Source organism: Hypoxylon fragiforme (genome assembly GCF_022984875.1).
Source record: "Hypoxylon fragiforme strain CBS 206.31 chromosome Unknown GGS25scaffold_1, whole genome shotgun sequence".
Classification (NCBI taxonomy): domain Eukaryota; kingdom Fungi; phylum Ascomycota; class Sordariomycetes; order Xylariales; family Hypoxylaceae; genus Hypoxylon; species Hypoxylon fragiforme.
Genome location: NW_026054756.1, coordinates 2,239,363 through 2,257,597, shown reverse-complemented (window position 1 = coordinate 2,257,597; position 18,235 = coordinate 2,239,363). Strand labels below are relative to the sequence as shown.

The following is an 18,235-nucleotide window of genomic DNA, read 5'->3' as shown; positions in this document are numbered from 1 at the left end:
AGCACCAAGGAACACGATACCCCTAATTTCCGTATGCAATATACCCTTTATACCTTTCGTTCTTTAGCATTTGCATCGCCGAAGCCATAGCTACTTCCGAAATGTCTGCCCTGGCCCATACCTTTTGGCAAATACAGTTCTTTTCGCCTGAGCCGTCACTATGCTGCCTCATCTAGTACATAGTGGCAGCTGGTGCAGCGTTGTCCATCGGCACGCGCGCTCATTAAGGTAGTGTTTTGATATAGTAGATATCGATGGCTTAAAAGCTACTAGAGCCGCCAGGATGGGTTACTCTTGTGCGATTATCCCATGTCGTTTCTTCTCCGCCATGCTCTAGATCCTTTGTCTGCACTGGCATTTCTTCTCTTCTTCTGAGGTCTTCGAAATCTTTCTAACACTAGGCCGGGTCGAAAATGGCATTCATGGACATCCTAGCAAATTCTTATACGGTATACCTTACGGTCTGGCGCGAATACGGGGTTTGATTTCTTTAAATGGGCCGATTTTTTTGTCCTGGCTTTTTTTTTTCTTCTTTTCTTCTACATTCAAGCTTGCTAGCTTTTTTGTCACATTCTTCTAAAGTTATCTATTTACTGGGTGATGAGTGCGTGGACGAATGATGAGTTGGGATGATGGAACATAACATACGATTCAACTTTTGGGCGGCTCAGTGGCGTCCAGTGGGGATCAAACGACAACCCCGAGCACTTGAGGATGTTTGCTTTCAAGGCTTCGACCCTTGAGGCGAGTAGATGGGGCTTGGGGTAGATGCCCGTAACCATGTTAGATGGAAAGACTGGAATAAATCCAGCGGAGTAGGGTTTGGGGACCAGCAAAACAACGTAACACACCTTGGTACGGTTTCTGGTAGCTCATGATATCTCAGCTATATCGTTGTCAAGGGGAATGAAATGGAATGTTGACTGAAGCTTATTTTTGCTGTCTTTTTGTATTGATGTGACATGACATGAAATCAAGTAGTAGGTAGGTGCCTCATGTTCGAGTCTCTTGCTGATGAACCCGAGTACTGCTACTGTTATCTAATGCGACGGCTCGTAAGTAAGATCCGTCTCCTTTTCTTGACGAGTCTGGACTTTCGATACATGAACGACTCGGTACATACCTACCTCCTCGCTCATGTAGGTATGTAGGTAGGCATTATTGCTTAAAGACTATAAGTTACTAACGAGCTGTTCATGGATGTGCAATATTAAACCTTGAAGCGAATACCTAGGTAGGCGGTATATTTAGAATGGACGTGTATGAGAAATTCCCCTGCTCCTTGCTTAATTGTATATCTAGGTAGGTAGGTAGCTATGCCTAGCTATTTATGTACATATATTGATTTCCTTGAAGCTGGTCAGTCGATATGGTGTGTAGCTACCTAGTAGGTATATGCAGTGCGACGCGATAAATGCACATGTGCCTAATGATAGTTAGATAGAATGGATATGCAGTCTGTCTCGTCCGGCTTGCGTAATGAATATCTATATTAGATACTTGGATACGTAGCTACCTAGGCGACTATCTTGGATAGATGTTAATTATTTGATATAGATATTCAATACTTTTTTTGAAATTGAAAAGGCCAAACAATGAAAACAAAAACAATAACTATTGATGATGTGTCCCTTGTATGACAATATTTTTATGCTAGGTAGTAAGAAAGCGGTGTAAAGAGGGTATGTGGAACTTTTAACGCATAAAAGTCGTTCAATGCAATCAAGGACACAGACCACACAGGCGACAACAAGTTATCCCCTTCCAGTTTTTTAGGCTCCACTTATTGATTGGCCTGAGGTGCAAGATGGCCCCTGCCTCTTGCTTATTTTTACAAAACGTACCTCAGTACTTGCACACTTCGCACACAAAAAAACCCTCCCGAGCCACAAAACCCGCTGAAACCAATTTCTCCCCTCTTTCACTAAGCACATCCCTCGCCCCCTTTAACAACCAAAACCCGGGTCGAGTTCGTTTACAGGATTAGACCGTTGAATTTCATTGAATCAATTGAGAAAATTCAATTCATCACATCATCATCGTCATTCTACCTAGTACCTAGTAACTAGGTAAAAAATAAAATAAAAAAATAAGAACTTACAAAGATAGATAAAATAAAAGTTCCCTATCGAAGCTATTCATCATGTCGGACGTTCCCGCCGTCCCCGACACGCCTACCAGCGCTACATCTCCCAGAGAACGACATTCACTTACTCTTGATCAACGACGCGCCCTTCGTCGATGGGCACATTCACAATCTACTCGGCCTTCCCACAAAGCATGCATCGAATGGTTTTACAGTCAATACGGCCAGAATATCAGTCAATCCACTATTAGTCATTCACTGTCGCCCAAGTATGCGCGTCTTGATAACGACAACCAATTCAGTGGCTCGCGTCTTCGATTTGGTAATTGGCCTGATGTGGAAAAGTTAGTTCTACTTTGGCACGGTCAAGTTGTCGCCTCTGGCCGTAATCCTTCCAATGAAGAATTGGCCGAAAAGGCCAAATCCATCTTCCAACAGCTGCCCCGATACAAGGATGAGACGCCTCCCGAGTTCTCCCCCGGTTGGATTCATCGATTTAAAAAGCGTTATGGCCTGCTCATTCGTCGCCAACGCCGACATGGCAATGCACAGAATCCTGCCGATGACCTCCCCTACCTTGTCGACGCCGTACCTCGATTTATGACTGTTAGCGCCGAAACCAGTCCCGCTGCCATTCGCGACGCGGTTCTACGCGTTGTTGGCGTCGAAGCTAGCCTCTCCACCTGTGCTCGCGTTCGCGATGAAGTAGTCCGCCGACTGGAGAATCCTAGCCCAGCCCCCCTTCCCACCCTTGCCGGCGCGCCACTTAACCCTACCGAACCCAACCCATATGTAGGCAATGAGGACCCCGAGGTCGTTCTTCAGAATGCCCTACGCGCCATGCAGCAGGAAGAGGAAGATGCTGAAGCCGAAGCAGCTGCTGTCCGTGAGCAGCGTGAGCGACAAGACCAAGGCCTCCCTCCCATTGCCCCCAGCCTCCAGACACCTGTGGCTCAACAAGGTCCGAGAGCGAGTGCGCGCTTCACCCCTCAAGGGCCTGAGGATCCCAACCTCACCTTGACCCCCATCTCTAGTGGCGCTACCATGTCCAATGCAGACCGATCTATCAGATGTCCCTTCTGCGTCAACCAGCGCATGCTCCGAAGCATTAAGGAAGCTGTGGAGCATATGAGCACCCACGTTGTCGTCTGAATCTGGGATGATAGCATGCAAGCATCAAACACACCTATGACCATACAACAAGATACGGTCTTTGGTGTTTATACGAAAACGATCGAGGTTATGGAATGGAATGGATAGGGGCGTTTGGTAAAACCCTCCTTTTACTCATGGTAGCCTGGGGGGGGGAGGGAGGGCATCCTTAATGCTTTCATGATTTTTTTTTTTCATCCATCGCAAAAAAAAAGGTTGAGCAGACTCAAGGTCACACAGTGATGGCACTATGGCGTTCGGGGTCTTCTTTTTTTTTTTTCTTCGTTTTCCATTTAAGTATCTTTTCTTTCACCGGTTTCGATAGGAAGGAACATTGAAGCTTTTCTGCCCTTATGCAATAGTCCGAAATACATGCCTACTTATGTACTTCCCATTAAGGGTGCGTAAGTAGGTACCTAGGTAGTGATGCAAGATGCCGATGGGAGGGTGGGGGGGGGAGGGAAGAGAGAAAGGAAAGATCATTAGGAAGGAAGAGAAGAAAGAGAGAGAAAGATATATGGATGCTGCTGGGTGAAGTTAATGCGATGAGGAGGGGGGGGGGAATTGTCGCCTATAGGCAATTACCTAACTACCTACCTAGATACCTAGCCAGCCTACTTGGCTAGGAGATTAAGAGATAGGACAGAGAGAGAGAGAGAGAGAGAGAGATGGATGCATGCATCGGCTTCTTAATAATATCACACGCGCTGCTGCACAGGCAACTCAATACGTCTTTCTTCCTTTTGGTGATTAGTTTTTTGTGAAGCTATCATCCCATCTTCGTAATGCATGTGCATTTGGGAGGTTTCTGTGACTGTGGTTGAATAACATCGATGCCTCCCTAGAATGTTTGCTTCTGAATAGGAGCCATCGTGTAGTTGGTATGGCAGAAACTGTTTAGCCACCCCCCCTTCCTTACCATGATGAGGGCTACGATAATGAATATGATACCGAGAATGATACTGATGATAATTGTCCCTGTCTACCTAACTTACATATACCTAGATCCGTAGGTAGGTAGGTATAATTGATGGAGATCCCACGCCTTCGAACCTCAAGCACACTCCTCCCCTCCTTCTCCCCCTGCATCTTAAAAAAAAAAAAAAAAAAAAACTGGTGGGTTCGCTTTCTAGCCCCTAATCTCACGATGCACTACCTACAACTCAATCAAGCCATGAACACTGCTGAATAGCTAGTTTGATAGGTGATAGGTAGTCTGATAGGTAAGTATATTTTTTTGAAGTAGCCAAGTCTGTAACTTGAAGGAGCCATGGCGGTATGTATGTATGTATATACAGCATCTAGTACCGATGTGCCCCTTTACCTAACTACCTAGGTACCTAACCTAGGCACCTTACCATCCTCTAATCCCGTCCCTCAACACACCAACACACATGAAATCAAACCCCCCAAACGCCTACCCTTCTCAATCACCAAAACACCTGAAAGAAAAAAAAACGCCCCATCAGCCAGCCCACCGACCGTGAAACCGCCTCTCCATCTCATCTATCAACCCAAGTAGGTAGGTAGGTTGTGTAATGCAGCCATACGTAAATCATTCATGCTTCAAAAAAAACGCCTGGGCTACTTATAAATGAACCCGTTTCACCACAGATACCTCCCACCCACCACACCATACTTTTATATGTATATGGAAATGAAAAGAAATCGTCCCCACAGCCTCGATTAGATGAGAATAGTCGAATAAGTAAACAAAGAAAAATGAACTGAAGAAGAGACATTATGTATACTGTTATTAAGTTAAGTAGGTATGTTTGAAGGTAGATATGAAGGTAGGCCGATGTATAGATAAGTAGGCAGTTTGGCACTTAGGTAGGTGCGTAAACGACACCCTGCCCAATCATCGTCATCGTCATTGTCATAATCACACCCACATCAGATTCCGCCCCTGCTGCCGATTCTGCTGCCACAGCGGGCGGTTGCCAGGCCCCGTCGACGGGCTGCGACTCGGGCTTTCCCCGGGCGAGGTGGACCCCGATGATCCCGGCTGGCTGTCGTCGGAAAGGTGGTTGTGGTGATGATGGTGTGCGGTCAAGGGTTGCATGTCATCGTCGATATCCCGCGTGCCGATCCCGGCGTTCGCGTACGCGCGGGAGAAGTCGTCGATTTCGGATGCGCTGGGTTCCGGCGTGGGTTGCATATGCTGCTCAGAGCGTTGTTCGTGCTCGTCGTTTTCATGTTCGTGCTGCTCTTCGGCCACGGGCTCTAAGCCGGTGCCTATCCCTAAAGGCACGGAGAGCCCCGGCCCGGGGTGATATCGTAGCGGTTGGGAGAGCCCGCGGACCGCCGCTGGTGCCCTTACTGGTGCCATTCCCGGCGCTGATTGCCAACGATCTTGGGGCGGGAAATAGGGTTGTTGATTATTGCCGCTGCTGCTGTTGTATTGATTTAGCGGCCGCCTGTCGTCGTCGTCATCTTGCCAAGAGGGGAGAGGTGCGAATGCTGCGCCATGTGATCGCATTGGGCTGTTTGGTGTGTTAGTTATTAGAGTCCTTGGTAATAGAAACTTGCGTTCACTGCTCACCTGATATATTCCGTTCTAGGGGGTGCGGTGGTTGGTAAGGGCCCTGGACCGTGGCGATCATTACCTCGCCGCCTGCGAATGCACCAAAACGCCACGGCAACTAGTACTGCCACGAGGACCGCTGCTCCGCTAATAGACCCGCCGATAATGGCGGCCTTGTTGGTGCTGGTACCTGTCGTTGCTGTAGGTGTGGCGGAACTGGTGACTGTTTCCACTGGTGGGTCATCTAGAGATCCGGTCGTGGGGTCTGGTATGTTAGACGTTATGGAAGTTGATCGTGTAGATGTAGAAGATGAAGATGAGGATGAGGATGAAGACGAAGATGACGACGAAGGTAAAGGCGACGTGAGCGATGTAGGCGATGAGAAGGAAGTTGGTGAAGGGTCTGGGTCCGAGTTCGAGGGTGAGTTCACGGAGGTGGGTGATGAAGGTGTGTCAACAGATGATGCCGATGTGGGAGTAGTATCAGGTACACTAGAAGAGGTTCCATCAGGATCACTTGTCGTCGTAGTCTGAGGCTGGGACCCAATTGAGGTGGGCTCAGTTAGGGGGGCCGGCAACGCCGTCAAGGACACCGATGTCTCTTCAAACACCAAGCTGGTCATGCCATCGACAGATGTTTCGACAGTAGTACCTAGAGATGATGCGGTTCCACAGCCAAATTGGTAGTATCCGCCAGCAAACTCATTCCGATAGCATACGTTTGACCCTTGACAGGTAAAGACATAAGGGTTAATTTCAGTCTGTGGTTCACTGGCCCAGTCGACACAACCGGTAAATATACCTGTCGAACAAGCCCCGCCATCGGGACAGCAACCCACTACTCCGTGGTCCTGTTCTAATACACAATGGGACCCTGTCGAGCATGTCGCAGGAAGGTTTGGATCTCCCCCGATAAAGCCGCATACCGTATTTTGTCCCTGCCTTGGAAATAACCCAGAAAGTAAGACTGGCGCTTCTGTCGGCCGAGGAAAAGGCACAACGTTCAACTCATGTAAATCCAAGGTCTTTGTCTCCCTCGGCAACACATGACCATTGGTTAACCCAAGCACGACACTGAGGACCAGAACGGCCGTGGCTGGTGGAAGACATAGGAAGCTGGCTTTGGATACTGAACGAGCCATGGCTCATTACATAGCTGACAGTGTACCTAGGTAGCTAAATTGAAAGAAGTAAAAGGAAAAGGGAAAGTAATAAACTTCAACTCAAACTGGCATCAAGATCGAGAAAGGAGAAGAAGGATGAATCATAGATGAGACGGAGGTCTCTTAAGAGAAATAAAAAATAGAGATGCGAAGACAAGGTATAGGTAGTATAGGTAGTATAGGTAAGGTAGGTACATGTAGGGAGGTAGGGAGGTATGCAGCCTTCAAAGGGCACCACACAATGGCACACATACACAAATAGGGTGTTACACAACAAGGCTGAGACTTGCTCAAGTGCTTCTGCTTGTATGCACGATCTAGAAATAGGTACCAAATGCAGGTGTGTCTTACCTACAGTACCGTAGCTGGTCGCTATCCATAGTACACCATATAAGCTTAGAAATGCCACGAGGAAGGGAACATTTGAAGCAGGAAAGGGTTTTCGTCTTGGTTACCTCGCATCCCAAGAGGAATAAAGTAACTCGATTAAGCCTACCAAGGCAAAATCGATCATACCTAGGGTACTATAGGTGAATAGAGACCTAGTACTCACCTCCTTACCTAGTACATAGCAGCAATTATGGCATTGCCACCGGGATAAACAGGTTCTTCTTTCTGCCAACACAAAACTTCTATGATCGACGCAACGGAGCGCAAAGACAGTCGGTCTTGTTAAAAGCCGCTAAGCTTCCCTGAATGGCGATTGTGTATCCAAGGGAAAAAGCCATGACGAATCAAAAAGTGTATATTCGTTGGGGATTTCTTTTTATAGACGTTTCTGACCAATTAAGGTAGATTCGGTAAAGTGATGCACAGCCACGGGGTTGGTAGGCAATGAAGCGATGAAAGACCCTGGGGATGGGGATGGGGATGGGGACACAGGGATAAAACTAAAATATTCCCTGTACATGTGCATCTTGGCCACATCCGATATGTCATTGCCCTAATAAGTGTTGGTAATATACTAGAATACCGGTGGAATGGTACGAGATTTATTTTTGGCTGTTAAGTTATCGGGTCTTCGCTCTGTCGTGGTCTCGTGTTCAATGTTGGCATTAACTCGGATCTGGGAAGTGTAATATATCAGGGTTCCCGACTTGGCCAACCCAGACAGGTCCCGAAGACCGTAGAAGACCGTAGCCAGTTGTTCGGGCGTAACAACTGGAATGTGTTTAGTGAGATGCTTTTTGTGCTGTACCTGCATGAGCGTACTCAGTGCTGTAGACTGTAGTAGCACTTGCAAAAGCTAATGCAGCTAGAAAATTGCTATTACGGGCATCGTGTTCCTGACGACAAGAAGCAGATAACATTTCGAGTCTATCGGGATCTCAGATAATGATCGGTATTATGTTTGTCTGTGTCTGGGAGCATTGAGGTTGCCTCGGTGCCTTGATTGTTAACAGAGCTTAATAGTTTTCCTGTGAAGTTTGAGCATAGTGCAGTGCCGTGTAGTGCCGTGCAGCATGCATCGCGACACTGAAAAGGTTTATTAGTTCCAGACTTCCCGGATGTCCACTGGAGAATTACCCAACCTAGGTTAATCCGTTTCCCACCGTGCTCGTAATTATTAAGGCGCTGATGTATTGATCGACAAGTGATTGATGGATGGATCTATTACGAGATTTTTCGAATTCAGGGTCCTCTGATTGTACGGTTTGGATCCATGGTAACTAATAGTATGAACTTCAATGATATAACCACAGGCCACCGGGCAGTCAATTCAAGTTGTTTAGTGGCGACATGAAAATTCCAAAGTTGTTAAAGCGAAAATTGCAGTGCACTTCTGAGGATCGGGAGATTTCATAGGGCGAAATATAGTGCACTGCCACAAAAAGATCTGAGATTACTGCAGTCTGAAGTCACTGCCATGTGCACCAGCGACAGTGGACAGCTGCATGCCCAGTGCATGGGTCTCACCTTGTAGACTCGTTGTGGCGTTGATATTTGTGGCAACTTGCAAGCGCCAGGTGCACCTTGAACTTGAAGGCTTCAAGTTAGGACTGGAGCAGTGGAGCTAAGATCTTAAATCAGCAGATCTCTACCCCGGTAGGCATGGAGCTTGAAAGCGTTAACGCTGTTTTAAGCGCCAAGCTCCCTGGATACTTACCTAAGGGACCTAACTATCTAGGGATCAACAATTTTAGAGGGCTTTCACTTCGTAGCGATACGATGATAAACAACTTCGAGGCACGTTTTTTTTGTTTTTTTTTGTTTTGCGGGGTGAATGAGTGAAGCCAAGTGATACAATTATTAGTGACGAAGTACTAACTATGTAATACACTAATTGGTAGCTAGTCCACGATGACCTCCGCATTTTACGGACCGACCACCTAACAATCCTTTCAAAGAAACACTCTACCACAATGCTTCCTTCTCAACATTGACCTTTTTTACACTTTCACAAAACATAATACTAGGCCTAGGTATCATAGCACCAACATGAACTCTTATGCTATTTAAAGTACATACCTAACATCAACCTCCCTTAAGATGCCGATCCGTGTCAAGTCGCGTCACTTGCCTACGCCGGATCGAGCTTTATCACCCGTTTCTTACCGGGTTGATACCGATCTCCCTGACATCGCCCATGATGATGCTTTCCGCGACGTTGTCAAGAAGCTATCTTCGTCCGTTTATGTTCCTTGCATGATTTTATATTTTTAGTACCAGCTCTAACCGATTTTGTAGGTATATTGCTGAAGTTGTCTATAGGCCAAGCACCTTTGAGCAACTCAGGACTACATCTGCGGGAGACGATCTTCGGTCTCTAGTTGAACATCTCACTATCCGCGTCACCAATCCCGCAATTGTGAATGCTTTACTGTATGACTTTTCTTTTGTGAAAAAAAAAAGAAAGAAGAATTCCGAATCAACAATAGCCCATATCTGAAGAAGAAAACAGATCGAATCTATAAGATATTTACCCTATCGAAATTTCACTAACTGTCGTCATAGGGCATTGAGGTGGCATTACGGTGCGATCAATGATAGTCGAGGGGTGAGTGAGGCCCGGGCGAATGCCTGCGAAATCGTTGCTTGGCGATTCTTGACTCGTCTGTCAGAGCGTGAAGTTGTAGAGTTTTGTCTATATGAGATTCCCGATGAGTGTGAAAGAGTTAGCACCCCTACCGACGATAGTGGGGAAAATAACGAAGTAACTGCTTTGCTAGGAAATGCATCTGGACGCTCCTCCTCGCCAGATCGTTTCTCAGATTACAATCGCTCTGGTTCTTCCAGGAGAAACAAGCTGTTTCAATCGATATCCAGACTGACCATGAGTCGACAAGCGACCGAGGTTGAGGAGACAGAAGGCCCAGAAGATGATCCTACCGCATCTTTCACACAACTCAATGCCCTGGAGATTGCTGCTATTGCCGATGCCAAGAGGTTTCTGAGCCAGCATGTAGTGCAGAAGATTATCACCGGCATCTGGAACGGCGATATCATCTTTTGGGACAGTCTCTCAGTTAACTCAGAGAAGAAGCCTAGGTTCTACAACCCGATCACGGCGGATCCTTACTCCCGCCTTCGAGTACCAAAATACCTTAAAGTCTATGAGGTTGTATTTTTCATTGGCTTCTTGGGGCTATACTACAGTGTCTTGATTGAACAGAATCGTTATGCCATCACTCCTCTAGAGATAATGCTTTACATCTGGTTTGCAGCTTTCTTCTATGACGAGGTCAGCGAGTATTTAGATGCCGGTTCGGTCTTTTATGCTGCTGACATTTGGAACCTTTTTGATATGATCATGATCGCCATTGGAATTATCTTTGCAGTCTTAAGTAAGTGGGCATTGGAGTAGCGAGGCTCGATATATGGAGGCGTATACTAACACCTGATGACAGGATTCGTTGGCTTATACAAGGAGGATTATACTCTTGTGGATATAGGATTTGACGTCTTGTCCCTCGAGGCACTCTTCATGGTTCCCCGCGTTTGCTCAGTGCTTAGTTTATCACCGTACTGGGGCACACTAATCCCGTGTCTCAAAGAGATGGGGAAGGACTTCCTTAAGTTTATGGTACTGGTCATCATTGTATATGTTGGATTTTTGACCACGTTCTCTCTCGTCGGGCGAGAAGTCTTCTCTTTCCCACATATGGCTATGATTGTTACCAAGATCTTTTTTGGATCTAGTTATGTTGGATTTGAGGTCATGAGAGAGATTGACCCAGTCTTTGGTACTACCCCTTTTCTGTCCCTTTATATATATCTACCCATGGTCTAATGTTCTAACACTCTCTTAGGACCTCCCCTTATGATCATATTCGTCACGTTAAGCTCGATATTGCTCATGGGTTCCTTAACTGGTATGCTGAGTAATAGTTTCTCACGTGTAATCACACATGCTCGCGAAGAATATCTTTACGTCTATAGCGTATATGTGCTTGAAGCATCGACCAGCAATCGGCTCACACACTTCTATCGTAAGTATCAGATCTTCCTAAGGTGAATGAGTATGTGAGACTAACCCGAATCGCAAAGCACCGTTCAATCTTATCGCATTTGCCATCTTCAGGCCACTGCGACTATTCTTACCTTCTGACGACACAACAATCCGACAGGGGCGCATCGTACTTCTGAGGGCAACCCATGCTCCAATTGTTGGCATCATTCAGGCCTACGAATGGCTCACCAACAAGGTCAACCCGGATGGTTTCGACAGTTTCCGGGGCCCACGTAGTAATTCTTTCAAGCGCCAGCCAGCGCCACCCCCTGACAGCAGGCCACGGTCGGGTCATCGGCCACGCATGCCGTCACGGCTTGCAAGCGCTGAACTTGTGGGAAAACTGAAATCTCGGCAACAGGCCCCCGAGGACTATGCTGGAGATGAGCCTACTGATGTTCAAGTACAGATCTCGGAGTTGACGGCCAAGATCGATCGGCTTACTAACTTAGTGGTGGCCTTGCAGTCTGGTGCTGGCATTGATACTATCCGTACATGATGTAACGCGAGTGCATTTGGCTGTGAAAGAATAGGGTGATTGCCCATAATACTGTAATGGAGTAGATAATTTGGCCGTCAAATGTTGAGACAAAATTAGTAACCCCTTAACGCTACCTACTAGGTGCAGTACAGTGTCAGTACTAGGACCATACCTAGGATGTAGTAGAATAAGGAGATGCTGAATAATCGTATAGGGCTTCTTGTTGCCCTATCTAATGCATCTAATGCTCCAATTAGTGGGGCCTTACGCCCTTGAGCTTGAGTCATCGGTGATAGTTGTCCTATAAAAGACGTGATTATATCACTGCCAAACGTACTTAGGCCAGTAACTAAAATACTGTTTTTACCACCACCTTTCTTGTCACATAGGTACTGCTCATAAACAATGGAGCTCCAATACACAACCCTCGACGTCTTCACATCCCACCGCCTGCAAGGCAACCCCCTAGCCGTCGTCACCGTGCCCGCCGCGCTCCGCTCCAAGCTGCCGCAGGCGACGAAGCAGAAGATCGCGCGGGAGTTCAACCTCTCCGAGACGGTGTTCTTGCACGAGCCGGACAAACAAGGGGGAAGCCGCGACATCGATATCTTCACCGTTGACCGCGAGATCCCCTTCGCCGGCCACCCTACCATCGGCACGGCGGTGCTGCTCAAGTACTATAGCTCCCAGACGCAGCAGCATGTGGATCTTGATACCCTCATCACCAAAGCCGGCCCCATCCCCGTTTTCTCCGCAGACGGAAACCGCATACGCGCCAAGATCCCGCACAACGTGCACCTGCACGCGCGCACCCTCGGCGACCTCATCACCTCCGTCTCCGTCTCCGTCTCCGGCTTCGCATCGGCATCGTCACTCCCGGGCCTCACCCCCGCCCCCCAGATCCGCGCGGCGGAGCTAGCGGCGCCGGTTCTCAGCATCGTCAACGGGATGACGTTCATCCTCGTGCGGCTGGCCTCGCTGGCGCTGCTGGCGCAGGTCAGCACGGCGCACCGACTTGATCTCGAGGGGCTGCCGGCGCCGCTGCTGGATGAGGGGTGGCGGGGGGGATTGGTGAGTCGGTATTATTATGTGGATGTAGGTGATGATGAGGGCAAGGGAGAGGGAGAGGGGGGTGAGGAGAGGAGCGTGCGCACGCGCTTGGTGGACGCGGGGTGCGAGGACCCGGCGACGGGGAGCGCGGCGTCGGCGCTGGCGGCGTATTTGTCGCTGTATGAGGAGAGGAAGGGGACGAGGTTGAGAGTTACGCAGGGGGTGGAGATGGGGAGGGAGAGCCATATCGATGTTGAGACTACGGTGCGGGAGACGTCTGATGGTGGTAGAGAGGTGGTGGATCTTTGGCTTGAGGGGACGGCGGTGGTGGTTATGAGGGGGAGCTTGGCGGTTGATGTTTGATTACTTACCTTGTCCGATAGATGGGGAAGTAGGATAGGAGTTAGATCTACGCGTTATTGGGGGCTCACTGCGACGATACCAATCACACATCATACGTATTGACTCGTGTTACGTAGGTAGGTAGTAAACAAATAAACATTGCCTATAGTACACGCTAAACAATTATCTAGGCAAGTAGAAACAGAAACTTGACTTTGACTATCCATTGGGTATATCATTTCAGGACTTAGGGCTTACATAAAGCTCCCGTTGCCTTTTAAACATGACTGGGAAATAGACAGTAACCCCCCTCACCTAATATTGAAGCTCTCCCCATACTTACTTACTTGGCTTGCCTTCTGGTAACGCGCATGTTTAATTCCGACATCAGGAAGAAGCCCGAGTTCACGATATCTACCGGGCTCTGCGGTGTTACGACTGAGAAGTCGAATCGTCGCAACAACTAGTGGACGGCATTAGCCATATGAAAAGTATAAGAAGGGAATAGGGGGCGGGAAGGGGGAAAGGGGGCAGAAATAGACAAGGAGAGACTCGAACTCCTCGCGCCCCTACTTATTAAGATTACTGCAAGCTTACCTCGACAAACACCTTATTAAACTCCATCTGCGCAATCGTCCGGCCGAGACACTTGTAGCGCCCGGCCCCCCACAGCGTCTCCAACGCCGCCGTCATGACCTCCAGCCTCTCCTCGCCAGCCTCCAGCCACCGCTCGGGGCGGAACGCGTCCGCGTCCTCGCCCCAGTACCTCTTCGCGCGCATGATGCCCAGCACGTTGTGCCCGATCTCCGTGCCCCCGGGGACGAAGTGCCCGCAGACGACGTCGCCGCCCTCCGGGACCCGCTTGTAGAAGGTCGCGGTCACGACCGGGAACGCGCGCACGCCTTCCTTGATCACGGCTTGCAGGTACGGCAGCTGCCGCGCTTCAGAGTCTTTGATGGGAGAGCTGACGGTGCCGTTGGCGATCGCGGCGTCGATCTCGGACACGAGCTTGGTGTAGGCGGTCGGGTTGGAGGCGAGGAAGAGGAGGGTCATGCGCACGCCTGTGGCGGTTGAGTCTGTGCCGGCGACACTGGTGGGATCCATTAGTGTTAGGTTGAGTGGGTGGGTAGGCTTTGGAAGTGGAAGATGGGGAAAGAAAGGGGGGTAAAATGCTTACACCTGCAGCAGTAGCTCGTTGTACGCCTCTTCCTTGGTGACTCCCTGCTCGATGAACGCCGCAAGCGCATCTTTTCGGCGGTGATTCTCCGTATCTCCAAAGCTCCTCTCCACAGCCGCCTGCGCAAGCCTGTTCTCAAACAAAAAGGAATCTAGGTAAGTCAGCCGTTTTTAACCTCATAGGTAGGGGTTGATACATACGCCATATACTTGCCGAAGCCCTCGCGGTCACGCGCCGTGGGGTAGACCTTGTTAAAGGGGGGCTTGAAGAAGATTCTGGTCAGCAGGTTGAAGTTCGCGGCGACGATGGCGATGTTGAAGAAGTCCTCGTTCCACTTGGCAAACTTGTGCACGTCTACGCCCTCGTCGAGACACCCGAATGGGCCGCCGTAGGAGATGTCGCCCACGCAGTCCATGGCGAACAATAGGGAGATCGCGGTGAGGTCGAGAGGTCGGTACTGTTGCGGCGTGGAGATGTGCTTGCGCTCGATCAGGTCTACGAGTCGCGCACATTGTCGATCGACGCAGGCTTCTACGTGTGCGTTGCCTGTATATCCAGGACCAAAGTTGGTTCGCCGCCGTACGTGCTCCTGCTCGTCAAGGAGGGAGAACGTGTTGTCCTGGGTAGGGCTGAATCTAAAGGTCTGATAGAACGATGACCTGTAGTAGTCTGACTTGGGGTGCGCCATCCGTCGGATGACCTCAATATCGGTCGTTATGAGTTGGTTGGGACCAACACGAAAGAGGTCCCCTAACATCGTTGTCAGCGAGGATCGAAATATAGGGGGGGTTTCTTATCACGAGTGCCAACATACCATAACGATCCCCAAGCTCTCTTACTTTGAGATCCCACCTACCCCTTATTTGCGTCACCACCTGCCAGAGCTTGGAACAGGATATCCAGACCGAGCCGGGGATATGACGGAGTTGGTACCAACTCCAAGCTGTGCTAGCAAGCCAGCCTCCAAGGAGGCTTGTCGTCACCAGAGAGATAGTTAGGAACATAATTCAAACTTGATATTATATGACTTTCCTCGCCGGCCTGGGTTAGACATGCAGTTACACCGGAAAGGGGTCTCATGAAGCTAAACATGTCTCGAAGATGCCTAGGTAGGCATAGAGGATATATAAATAATATGGTCCGTAGCGCTTCTTAAATAGAAGTCCTACCTGGATCGGGCTAACAAAAGAAGCCAGGGAGACCCTCGTCTGGTGGTGTAGGACTAGGGTTCGTAGACTAACTTGGTGGTTACTCGGAATTCTTTGAACTACCTGCCAAACCCCATTACAGTTGGGCATTAGTGGCCATTTCGAGAAAGAAATGGTTCTGGCAACAGCCGAGACAAAGAATATTGAGAGAGGCTCGGGTAAGCATAGAGAGAGTGAACTGCTGACCCCCCAAAAAACTCCTTGCTGGCGACTAAACCTTACCTTCTTCCTGCGCCATGAAACTTGCCCGTTCTCGTTCATCTACTACTACTCCGTCCATGTCACTGGGATCGAAAGTCGAAATAATCCTGGCGAATGAGCATGGTTTACATCTGTAGCACGAAATAGTCCATGGAGTTGCCTTCGTAGGGGGTGGCAGGGAACGGTTTCGACGTGTACGACGGGATGGTCTAACTACTAAGGAGATTCATATATCAATTGCTTTATGGCAAAGTGTATATCTTTATTTAGGGATCATGTGTGGGTGCCTAAATACATATTGCCAGTGGTTCATATTTTCGTCCCATCTGTAGGAGTTCGATGGCTGGTCACGAGGATGACTACCAAAGCAGGAATCCTACTGTCATAAACTGCCCGAATTGGGACCACGACGTGGCATGGAATCTTGAAGTTACTATTGGTCCCTTGCTGTGTGATAATAGCCTCATCAAGAGATAGCCGATCGGTCCGTCGATCTTGCCCCTGTTCAACTCCGGCAAGGGATATCGACTGCATTTACCGAAATTCTGCATCGAGCGACCCCAGCGACCCCAGCGACCCCAGAGAAAAGTAGGTGTAGAAAAGACATGCAGGGTGCAGTGCGCGGTGTGCAGCATGCAGCGTGAACTGTTATGGATGGGTTAGAAACAGAAAATTATACAAGCCCAGTAGGGTTCAAGGATATATGAAGAGACATAGGAATCTACAATCTGCGGGTGTATTTCGTTACACCACATGAAACCCGTTCACAATGACTTACCACGCAGAAGCCTCGTGGTTCGGTTTCACCAAGTAGGATCGTCTAAGTTGGGCTATTCAGAGAAGAGAAGAGCTCAACACGAACTCATGGCGTTCCGATACCACACTTTTCAAGATGGTAAGTGATATATTGAAGCACCCTCGAGGCATATTCTCTCACCATCTCACCTTTATCAGCCTATAGGACTAGTGAGATTATGTCCGGGGCATAGTCCGATGATGTCTCTCAACGGTCATGTGAGGCGGATATAATATTGTGTGTACGCCACAAAGGTGATGGAATGAAGTTAGCGTAGCGTGATAATCTCACTACCGAGCTCGTCTATCTCCGGATTGCATTTAACTATTCGGAGAGTAAAAGAGAGTTGCGTCACTGTTGTAATGAGACTGGCGAGCCCACTGAGGCTAAGATTGGCTTTCGTGTAGATGCGGGTATCCGACCTCCCCTGCCACATTGCCAATTCCGAGGCTCAATAGAGCTCTGGAGATTAATTTGTATGGAATTTAGACTGGATGGCATGGGAGCTGTGCCCCATACACGGCTAGATCCAATCTTGACCATATGCAATTGCGGCCGACTACATCGGGTCATCCTTATCAGCGCCTTTCAAAGGAATATTGTTATGGGGAAAATAAGGATGACGGAAAATGTCAGTGATCGCCGGGTAGCCCTACGGTAGATATATTACTATTGCCGGTACCCCCGGACATTAGTACATAAAAAGGGTTTTGGGGGCTTGCGTAGGTACCTAGGTAGGTACTTTCATGATCAAACTAAGGATCTCTCGAAAAGAAGTAGAAATCACTCGTTTGATTTCTCATGCGCCGAACGCGTTTGATCTTGCCAAGGGAACGATCAGGTATCATTCGATGCTAGATTAGCTTGGGCCGTGATACACTCCCGTACGACGAACGCCGAGACTCGGGGAATACCTTCATAACCCTCTCTCTCCCCTCCATTCCCTTCACCTCACCTCACCTACCACTTCCCCCCCTCCTCCGCGCGCGCCCCCGAGATCTAGATAGCATCAAAATCCGGGTACGTCAGCCCGTTTGCCTCGAGATCCTGCAACTCCCGCCCAGACGGCTTCTCATAGGGCGAAGTCACGATCCGAGCTGCAGCCACCCGATACTTATACCGATTCTCCCCGCCGCCGATGAGCTAAAACTCGCGCCGAAGTCGGGGTGCGTCGTACCAATGACGAGATACTACAGTCGTACCGATGACCTCTTGGCCAGAGGAGACTCCCGAGAAGACCGACTGGAGGAGGTCTACCCTAGGTACCATACATGTATACACATGAGGTAGGTAGATACGTAGTACAAGTGCTTCGTACTAAAACCCTAATGTTCGTAGAATACTATGTAACTTAGACATATTCAATGTTGCTATCTGTACATATATAGATGACGTAAAAAGTACCACCAGCTTTGCCAGGTAGGTAAGCAAGCAAGTATGTATGTATGCCCAGCGACTCCGATATTTAAATTGCAAGCTTGTTGCCACTGAACAAGACCATTAATGGAGGTGTCAGTCAGTACCTAGGGAGCTAGCCTTACGTTGCCGTTTAATCTACTCTCATAATGCGGGATATTAAGGTTGAATGGATTGACACTGTCT

At 48.7% G+C, this 18,235-nt stretch overlaps 4 protein-coding genes across 4 annotated transcripts; 2 read left to right on the top strand and 2 right to left on the bottom strand.

Annotated features, from left to right (window-relative positions):
* Positions 1 to 4,373: 4,373 nt before the first annotated feature.
* On the bottom strand, positions 4,374 to 7,445 carry GGS25DRAFT_34324 (uncharacterized protein). The gene is made up of 2 exons (XM_049257983.1): positions 5,784 to 7,445; positions 4,374 to 5,724 (listed from the first exon to the last, which is right to left on the bottom strand). The coding sequence occupies exons 1-2, from the start codon at positions 6,905 to 6,907 to the stop codon at positions 5,124 to 5,126; spliced, it is 1,725 nt and encodes a 574-aa protein (XP_049121444.1). The 5' UTR covers positions 6,908 to 7,445; the 3' UTR covers positions 4,374 to 5,123.
* A 1,486-nt stretch (positions 7,446 to 8,931) lies between these two features.
* On the top strand, positions 8,932 to 12,132 carry GGS25DRAFT_527223 (uncharacterized protein). Its single transcript, XM_049265072.1, has 6 exons — positions 8,932 to 9,555; positions 9,617 to 9,751; positions 9,884 to 10,713; positions 10,777 to 11,112; positions 11,179 to 11,358; positions 11,417 to 12,132. Exons 1-6 carry the CDS (start codon positions 9,419 to 9,421, stop codon positions 11,875 to 11,877), a joined length of 2,079 nt encoding a protein of 692 aa, XP_049121443.1. The 5' UTR covers positions 8,932 to 9,418; the 3' UTR covers positions 11,878 to 12,132.
* A 1-nt stretch (position 12,133) lies between these two features.
* On the top strand, positions 12,134 to 13,434 carry GGS25DRAFT_527215 (Diaminopimelate epimerase-like protein). The gene has a single exon (XM_049265071.1). The coding sequence runs from the start codon at positions 12,265 to 12,267 to the stop codon at positions 13,270 to 13,272; it is 1,008 nt and encodes a 335-aa protein (XP_049121442.1). The 5' UTR covers positions 12,134 to 12,264; the 3' UTR covers positions 13,273 to 13,434.
* A 160-nt stretch (positions 13,435 to 13,594) lies between these two features.
* GGS25DRAFT_512422 (cytochrome P450) lies at positions 13,595 to 15,432 on the bottom strand (the record flags this gene model as incomplete). The annotated part of the gene is made up of 5 exons (XM_049262789.1): positions 13,595 to 13,714; positions 13,849 to 14,341; positions 14,429 to 14,557; positions 14,629 to 15,178; positions 15,243 to 15,432. 5 exons carry the CDS (start codon positions 15,430 to 15,432, stop codon positions 13,595 to 13,597), a joined length of 1,482 nt encoding a protein of 493 aa, XP_049121441.1.
* Positions 15,433 to 18,235: the final 2,803 nt, after the last annotated feature.

What these genes read in the sequence shown, in the direction of transcription:
- GGS25DRAFT_34324 (XM_049257983.1), bottom strand. Translation starts at nt 6,907, where the DNA reads ATGGCTCGTTCAGTATCCAAAGCCAGCTTCCTATGTCTTCCACCAGCC. An exon ending in CCTAGAACGGAATATATCAG is followed by an intron (nt 5,725 to 5,783) that starts GTGAGCAGTGAA and finishes CACACCAAACAG; the next exon opens with CCCAATGCGATCACATGGCG.
- GGS25DRAFT_527223 (XM_049265072.1), top strand. Translation starts at nt 9,419, where the DNA reads ATGCCGATCCGTGTCAAGTCGCGTCACTTGCCTACGCCGGATCGAGCT. An exon ending in AATTATCTTTGCAGTCTTAA is followed by an intron (nt 10,714 to 10,776) that starts GTAAGTGGGCAT and finishes ACCTGATGACAG; the next exon opens with GATTCGTTGGCTTATACAAG. An exon ending in AGAGATTGACCCAGTCTTTG is followed by an intron (nt 11,113 to 11,178) that starts GTACTACCCCTT and finishes ACACTCTCTTAG; the next exon opens with GACCTCCCCTTATGATCATA.
- GGS25DRAFT_527215 (XM_049265071.1), top strand. Translation starts at nt 12,265, where the DNA reads ATGGAGCTCCAATACACAACCCTCGACGTCTTCACATCCCACCGCCTG.